The 9,132-nt window shown below is 48.8% G+C and overlaps 1 protein-coding gene across 1 annotated transcript; it reads left to right on the forward strand.

Moving 5' to 3' along the window:
* The first annotated feature begins 1,010 nt into the window (after nucleotides 1-1,010).
* Nucleotides 1,011-8,178, forward strand: LOC125917383 (cyclic nucleotide-gated cation channel alpha-4-like). Its single transcript, XM_049623596.1, has 6 exons — nucleotides 1,011-1,220; nucleotides 1,355-1,456; nucleotides 1,659-1,765; nucleotides 2,087-2,732; nucleotides 3,508-3,857; nucleotides 5,568-8,178. Exons 1-6 carry the CDS (start codon nucleotides 1,159-1,161, stop codon nucleotides 6,026-6,028), a joined length of 1,728 nt encoding a protein of 575 aa, XP_049479553.1. The 5' UTR covers nucleotides 1,011-1,158; the 3' UTR covers nucleotides 6,029-8,178.
* Nucleotides 8,179-9,132: the final 954 nt, after the last annotated feature.

Here is a 9,132-nt window from a genome sequence, read left to right on the forward strand (position 1 = left end):
TGTCCCCCAATCATCCATGCTTTTTAAAGTCTCTGTGCCTTTGCCCACTCTATGCACTTTGCCTCTAGTCCTGTTCACTCTCTCTTCACTATAGACCTAACTTCTATTCATCCTACAGAACCCAGGCTCAGTTGGGACCCTTCTTACAGTGTAATAGCCATCTGTATATCCACCTAATAGAGCAACCATCAAGCGAATATGTAATTGCCTATCTACCCAACTATTTCCCCTACCAAACTCCGAGTTTCTGGAGAGCAGAGAATGTGTTTCATTCATCTTATCTCCCCAATATTGAGCACGATATTGGCCTGGCACAAAGCAGGTATTCTGATTATGACTTGTTGACTGAGATGATAGAAGTCAAAGGGAAATCAAGTTAAGGGAGAATTTTTAGGATTTTTTTGTTTTGGTATAGGAGAGATTTAAGCATGTTCATAGAAAGGGAAATTTGAAGGAGGTTGAGGATCTAGAAGACACATGGAATAGCTGATAGGATCAGGTACTAGAGATAACAGGAAAGGAATGGGGGCAAAACCCCACAGGATGGCCCCCCATCACACTCATCCAGTAGGAAATGAGGTAAGGTGGGTGTGATGTAGATAAGGGTGCAGATAATGAAAACAGAGCTCACATTTGATGTGACAAGCATTCTTTGTCCCTAGAGACTAGTTCAGCACCTGACACAAATGAGCCATTCAGTAAATAGTTGTTAAATGAAAAATAATGAGGCCTAAGCAGGGAACTTGCACAAGGTAAAACAGAATGACTGAGCCTACACTGGCACCCATGTCTCCTGACTTAGAGGACCCCTATGTAGTTCAGTTTGGTGGGGTGGGGGGAGCAACAAGGCCCAGCCTTACCTCTGAAGTATGCACCCCCACCTTCTCCTGGGACCTCATTAGAGATGTTTAGTTGGGCAGGTGTAAGCCCAGGCCCTGGGAGACAGGGCGGGGTGATGGAGCCACACTGCCTCCACCCCTTCTATAGTGGCTTGCCCTGGTTGTGTTGCTAAGAGCTTCAGAAGCCAAAGACAGAGGAGTCACAGTGGAGACCAAGGGCAGCCTCTTCCAGGCAGGGAGGCACTAGCCCCCACCTCCTGAAGCTACCCACAGGTAGAAGCCCTGGATATCTCACATCCAGGCAACAGACCACGGAAGCATGAGCCAGGAGAGCAAAGTGAAGACGACAGAGTCCAGCCCCCCTGCCCCATCCAAGGCCAGGTGAGACATCCTGCTTCCCTGTATCATCTCTGTCTGCCTAACTCGATGGAGCCTGATTCTTCTTGGTGCCCCCAGTGACAACGTCAACATTAATGGTGAAAAAAATGAAACACTGCTTCTCCTCTTGCCCACAGGAAGTTGTTGCCTGTCCTAGACCCATCTGGGGATTACTACTACTGGTGGCTGAATACAATGGTCTTCCCAGTGATGTATAACCTCATCATCATCGTGTGCAGGTTTGGCATGGGGCTAAAGGAAGGGCCTTAAACAGAGATAAGGGCTCAAGTGTCCAGCCAAGGAAAGGGGCGGGCTCTTGGCCAGGGCCTGAAGGAGGGGCAGCACCCAAGAGAGGGCCCAGGGCAGAGTGCTGAGTGCCTTGGGGAGATTGCCTTACACAGAGGATGCCCTGAGCCAATCTCTTCTGTCCCTGCCACACAGAGCCTGCTTTCCTGACTTGCAACACAGTTATCTGGTGGCCTGGTTAGTACTGGACTACACAAGTGACCTTCTATACCTACTGGACATCGTGGTGCGCTTTCACACAGGTCAGTGAGCCCAAGACTGACCATTTGTTCCATGTTACCTTCCAAAAGAGGGCCTCTTAGTCACAAAGTGACTAGTCATAAGTGACCCCTTTATAGCACTTTCGCATGCCTCCATGCTTCACAACACCCCCATGCTCATCCCAGTAACCCTGGGGCAGGGTTATGCCCTCCCTCACCCTGTCCCCATGTCTGTCTCCCTGTCCCACCCTGGCCTGCCCACCCTCACCCTTATTACTAGAGCAGGTAGGTGTCCTGACTCAGCCTCATACCTGACCCCATCTTATGACTGACCCCAGCCTGTCTCCCCCTCCCCCTCCCCAGGATTCTTAGACCAGGGCATCCTGGTGGTGGACAAGGGTAGGATTTCAAGTCGCTATGTTCGCACCTGGAGCTTCCTGTTGGACCTGGCATCCCTGATGCCCACAGATGTGGCCTACGTGCAGCTGGGCTTGCACACCCCTATGCTGAGGCTGAACCGATTTCTGCGTGTGCCTCGCCTCTTTGAGGCCTTTGACCGCACAGAGACCCGCACGGCTTACCCAAATGCATTTCGCATCACCAAACTGATGCTTTACATTTTTGTTGTTATCCATTGGAATAGCTGCCTATACTTTGCCCTATCCCGGTACCTGGGCTTCGGGCGTGACGCCTGGGTGTACCCTGATCCCGCACAGCCTGGCTTTGAGCGTCTGCAGCGCCAGTACCTCTATAGCTTTTACTTCTCCACCCTGATCCTGACCACTGTGGGCGATACACCACTGCCAGCACGGGAGGAGGAGTATCTCTTCATGGTGGGTGACTTCCTGTTGGCTGTCATGGGTTTTGCCACCATCATGGGTAGCATGAGCTCTGTCATCTACAATATGAACACTGCAGATGCGGCTTTCTACCCAGACCATGCACTGGTGAAGAAGTACATGAAGCAGCAGCACGTCAACCACCGGCTGGAGCGGCGAGTTATTGACTGGTGAGGATGCTGGGCTTCCAGACCAGGACAGGGACAGGTGTTCTGGATAGAGCCTGAGGAAAATGGCTGGGTCCTTACTGCCTAGAGGTCCAGGCAGGGCAAGTAGGGCATGGCATGCATTGGGGGGTTCACTGAGTGGGGCTTAGTAAAGCATGTCTTCCATTAGTTGTATCTGCACCTGGGGGGCTGGGTTGGATAAGAGATTGATAGGGAGAGGAACTCATACACAAGGAAGGATAACCTGGGGACCATGGAGTAAAAACTGCCATTGCCTGGTAGGGCTCAGATGGCTCTGGAAGAGGTAAAGGGAGAAGAGTGATACCTCCCAGGGAATGGCCAACAAGATGGTTGACTATGTCATAGGCATCCATGCTATGCTATGAACAAAAGGAAATGTCAGCAAGTCGGGGAGCTAAATCAGAGGGCCTCTAGATACAGGGCCTGGTGATTGAAGTGGCTATCAGTGGGATATACAAGGCGTCACTGAATGGTGGTAGGTGGGATAAAGCCTGACAGGAGGTAAAGGGTGTCTTATTCACTGTCAACTGGTGGAGGCTTCCAGGCCTTGGTTGAGGGAGAAAAGGTCAAAACATATCAGTGACCAGCAGACCTTGGAGTGAAGATATTCATCAGCCAACTGTCAAGTATTCCCATGACCCCTGTGAGATCTCAGTGTGATTGAACTCTTGGCTGAAGCTGAGCTGAACCCTGATGGAAGGAATAGGGGCAGGCATGTTGGGGGCTGGGGAGGAACTACTGCTGCTCTTGTCCCTAGGTACCAGCACCTGCAGATCAACAAGAAGATGACCAACGAGGTAGCCATCTTACAGCATTTGCCTGAGCGGTTGCGGGCCGAAGTGGCTGTGTCTGTACACCTATCTACTCTGAGCCGGGTGCAGATCTTCCAGAACTGTGAGGCCAGCCTGCTGGAGGAGCTGGTGCTGAAGCTGCAGCCCCAGACCTATTCACCGGGCGAATATGTCTGCCGCAAGGGGGACATTGGCCGGGAGATGTATATCATCCGTGAAGGTCAGTTGGCCGTGGTGGCAGATGATGGTGTCACCCAGTACGCTGTGCTTGGTGCAGGGCTCTACTTTGGGGAGATCAGCATCATCAACATCAAAGGTGGGTACCTCAGTGTTTGTTCTGGGACAGGGCTGAGGGAGGGGGCAGGGATAGCAGAACCCCATACTGAGACCAAATGGTACATCAGGGCCTGCAGATTTAGGAAACCTGGTCCTTGCCTGAGTCACTAGAGGGCTCACGGGAGAAGCAGGACATGGAGAGTCTGTTCCCTGAGAAGAAGCCAAGCCAAGGTTAGTGCACAGTGTGGGTCCTCGGGAAGAGGAAGTAGATCTCTTTAGTGTGTGTCAACCCAAGGCACCAATACACCAGTGGCAAGTGACAGAGATGATAATAATAATAGCCAATATTAATTGCACACTTACTGCATGCCATGTTCAAAGTGCTTCACATGTACCAACTCATTATATTCTCACAGTAACTCAGGTAGTTACCATTATCTGTATTTTAAAGGCAAGGAAATTGGAGTACAGAGAGGTTTGGGAAACTGTCCAAAACCATTGAGGTAATAAGTACACACACTTGGGAGTCAGTAGGAGGAACTTTCTCACAGCCAAATGGAAAGGAGGGTAGTAAGAAGGCATTGCCATTCACTCCACCAACACCAGGCCAGGCCAGGCACAGTACACGGGCTCACTGATTCCTTCCATCCACCTGCACAGTAGGCATTGATATGCCTAATCACAGGTAGGGACACTGAGGCCCAGGAGATGGGAGAACACAGCAAGGGGTGACCGCACTGTCAACTGACTGAAGCCAGATGAGCTCTCAGCCTGGGGATCCCACTCTCTAGTTATTCCAAAGGCCTCACATCTGTCCTCCAAGGATCTTTCAAGCTCTACAACCTGGATGCAGTCAGCTGCTGTCTACATGATTTTGGACAAGTTATTTCACTTTTTCCAGGGCTCAGTTTTCTCATCTATCTAATAGGGATGATATTAAAAACCCAAAAAGTTATTTGTGAGGATTAAATGAGTTCCACGGGTAAGTCATCAGCATGATTGTAGTGCCTGGTGCCTGGCAAGTACCCTTCTGAGTCCTTCTAGCTCTGAGACTTTGCAGCTTTCAGCCTACTCTGTTTTCCCCCCAACCCCTCAGCAATATCGTTCTAAAATGTGAATGATATCATACAGCTCCCCTGCTTAAAATATTTCAGTACCTTGCCACTGCCCTCAGCATAAGGTCTGAACTCCCTGCGGTGGCTTACCACATGTGGCATCACCTGCTCTCCCCTCCTGTTTCCACTCTGCTTGCACCCGCACTTCACCCACTCTGGACTGCTTACTGTTTGCTGTGGCCGCCTAACTGGCTCCGACCTCCATCCCTCTGCTCATAATCCTTCCCCTGCTGGGATGCCCCCCACGCCCCCGCCCTTCCCCTCTTACCTCCTTCTCAGTCAGGCATCACTTCCTCCAGTCTTCCACAACGTGTCTGCCAGCTTGTTAGGGGCTCTTTGCCTGTCTTCTCACAGCACTGGATGCATACGTCCACACTGCACCAGCTATACTATTTTGTAACTATCCGGTTCAATGTCTATCGCCTCCAGACTGAATTCTTGCAGGCAGTTCTTTGCTACCCACCTAGTACAGGGCCTGGTCCCCAGTATATTACTGAATGATGACAGAATTAATGAGACGGAAAAAGAGGCTCAAAAGTACAAGCAGGGAGATGGGGGGTCCTGATTCATGAGTAAAAGCCCCCTCACACCCACCCGACTAACTGTCCTCCTATGTGTCTGCCCACGGGCCACAGGAAACATGTCTGGGAACCGCCGCACAGCCAACATCAAGAGTCTAGGTTATTCAGACCTGTTTTGCCTGAGCAAGGAGGACCTGAGGGAAGTCCTGAGCGAGTATCCACAGGCCCAGGTCGTCATGGAGGAAAAGGGCCGTGAGATCCTGCTCAAAATGAACAAGTTGGATGTAAATGCCGAGGCAGCCGAGATTGCCCTACAGGAAGCCACAGAGTCCCGGCTGCGAGGCCTTGACCAGCAACTCGATGATCTACAGACCAAGTTTGCTCGCCTCCTGGCTGAGCTGGAGTCCAGCGCACTCAAGATTGCTTATCGCATCGAACGGCTAGAGTGGCAGACTCGAGAGTGGCCAATGCCTGAGGAACTGGCTGAGGCTGATGATGAGGGCGAGCCTGGGGAGGGAACCTCTCAGGGTGGAGAGGGCAGGAGTGCCCAGGAGGGACCCCCAGACCCAGAGTGACCCCATTCTTATCTCTAGGACCCCAATCTCCAAGGGAATCCAGAGTTGTAGGAAAATCTGCCTGCAGAAACTCTGCCACCCTGTCTGCTAGGTACAGAGATAGGAATGAGTTGGGGGTATAGATGCTCACTTAGAAGTAAAAGAGTATAGCATCCATTCATCCCCCACTCACCAGCACACACACACACACACACACACACACACAGTTGAATGTACACATACTGCCCCCCAAGACTGCATTCCATATAAAATTCTCTGGAGTTTCCATTTTCAGAACACATATCCTTTCTCACAAACATAGGTATGTCTAATACCCACATAACATACATACATACATTCATGCACCTCATAAAGACACATATAGTGAGACACACACCAACAGACACACAGATGCCTTCCACAGGTGTGCATACCCTTGTGAACACATAAAAACACACCCAGAGCCCTCTTCTTCCAAGATATCCTTTAAATGCCTCCCAATGGGAAGTTCACAAATGTAGCCTGCAGGTTTTACTTCAATAAAGTATTTTCCTCCTCCCTAAGCATTATGGGGGTGACAGGAAAAGGCAAAGCCAATGGTGGGCCAGAATGAATTCTGTCTGAATTCTGAGTCATGGGGGTGAAGGGCATGGGCTGTGCAGTAGCTGGTAGGTTTGATTCAAAGACGCTGGGGTACATGATGAATTGAGAATCAGTGCTGAGCCAAGGCAAAGCAGGGTTATGCATCACACTGTTGTAAGTGTGCACATGCTTTCATAGATACATTCACATATATACACTGACCATTTGTATTTCATTCCAGAGTATGTATCCTTAACTTTGTGAGCTCTGAGTGATTTGACTTAGCTTAGTAAACCAGAGCAGACACCCCTGTTCCTTCTTCCTTCCTCTGGCCCAGCCCTGGAGCCTGGGGCTAGGGCTACCCCATGTTCAGGACTGATTTCAAAGGGAGAATACACAGGGCCACTCACCTGGCCCTGCTGTACCCTGTCAGTTGTTGGAGCTGGCCTTGGTACTGCCAGAAATCCAGCCCTCCTCTCTAGATGGTATTTCAAAACACAGGGTGGTGAACAGAGACTAAGTAGAGTGGACCATCATGGTTGGCGACAACTGGAGATTGGTGTTTGGGGAGTTTTTAAGTAATTTTGGCATACTTGGAGGGAGACCTGTAGGTTTGGGACAGAGAAAGTGTTGTGGGGTCTCTGAGGAGGAATCTTATATCATGTCTGAATCATATTCACCTGGCCACAAATTTGGCTCCTCCAAGGCCTGGCAAGTCTTTGGTCTAAGCTGTGCCAGATGGCATTTTAGAATGTACCTTGGATTTAATTTATCAATACGATGTGAGTGGTGACACATAGAGGTCAATGCCATGGAAAGAAGAGTTTATTACTTATAGTTCCCAAGAGGAGGGGGCACGCTGCACCATGCCAGGCCACTCAGGGAAGCACCAGGGTAGTGAGGAAGCAGAAGGAGCAAGGGGAAAACATGGGCAAAAAGCTCCTACTTTGCTAGCAGTGGCAAGTTTTTAGGTGAGGACATCCCTTCTTGGGCACGAAGCAAAACAGATTTGGGGGCTTGAGGTTGGAGGACTTATAATACGATTTTCAAAAACCCATGAAAGGGAGACCACAGAGGAGATGTAAACAACTCTGGTCATCAGGTTGGCCCATGATTTCAGGATGCCAAAGCATCAATTACAGGATATCAAGAACAATCGTTACAGGTACTATAAGAGAATGAAGGGTAGGGCCCTCAGTGCTGTCAGGGAAGGATGTGTGGGAGCATCTGCTGATGTGTAGTTATGGAGATATTTCCTCAGAACTGTTGCTGTCCTCAAAACCAAACAACCTTTTGTATATGGTGGATGCAAGTGACATAGGTGCACTCAGACATGAAAGATTGGAACAAAACTTTCTCAGATAGCCATAGGAACTCTGTCTGTGGCTGGAGTCAAGGTTGTCAGGAGGGACTACGAGGGTAATTGCACATTAACCCATTTAGAAATCTGTAGTTATTTGTGATCCCTTCCTCACAAAATTTGAGATCCACAGGCTGTCACTCAGTCTTTCTTATTCATCTCTATATCCTCAAGGCCAAAACTGTGCCTGACACGTAGTATGTGCTCAAATATATATTTGGTAACCAATGTTGGAGGAAGATGTGTGTCAATTTCTTAAGAGCTTTTTCCTACCACCTCTGCCAGAATGGGTGGGTATGTTATAGGGACCATTTTTGTGGTACCTGATGGGTTTTTTAGGGAGCTGAGAATAAGCTTTCCACTGGCACACCACAATGTTCACCCCTGTCCAAGAGAAGGCTCTATTAGAACAGGTTGCTTTTGTTATCCCCATAGAATCCTGGTCTATAGCATAAGGAAGGTGATTATGGGCCATCTTCTCTGTCCTAGATACAAAAACAAAACACTTCTGGGGCCAGATGTGCATCTAGCTCTGCCTTAGCAGTTCCAGGATGAGGAGGATTCCTTATGGTAGAGCCCCCAGGGCAGAAGACATCTTGAATATGTCTTATACCAGCAATAAGCTGGGGCCCTCTAGTAGTGGAGTGACTTCCATCACTGGATGACAGACACTGTTTTGACAATTTGGTATCAAACTGAATAGAGTTAGGTCAGGATGGGCAGAACAGAACACAATTTTAAGGTCCTGGAATTACCAAAATGAAAACAAAAAACAAGAATCTTTTGGTCCAAAAAAATACTAATTACTGTGTATTATTACTGTGTATTAATACTGTGTATTAAGTACCTATTTAGGTCACAGAAAACTTTATTGAGATACTCATTTGGGTTTTGTCATTTCATCCCTTGTCCCACCATAAGAAAGAACCTAGGTTTCTGTATCCCCTAGACCTAAAACTTTTTGAATGACAGAGTCAAAAATAGAAATTTTCAGAAACTCTCTGCTTTAACTTTAGTTTGTGATGACCAGGGTCCTAGGTGAACTGTGTCCAACTGTCTGTGAGGGGTTAAAGTTGAAGAAGCAGGAGCTTCTGAGCCTGAGGAAAGGAGATTCCCCAAGACTGAAAAGGAATGGGATTCTTGAATATTAGGTTTCTTTTACTGCAATAATGTTACCACAAAT

The sequence above is a fragment of the Panthera uncia genome, unplaced genomic scaffold (genome assembly GCF_023721935.1).
Source record: "Panthera uncia isolate 11264 unplaced genomic scaffold, Puncia_PCG_1.0 HiC_scaffold_1779, whole genome shotgun sequence".
NCBI classification, from domain to species: domain Eukaryota; kingdom Metazoa; phylum Chordata; class Mammalia; order Carnivora; family Felidae; genus Panthera; species Panthera uncia.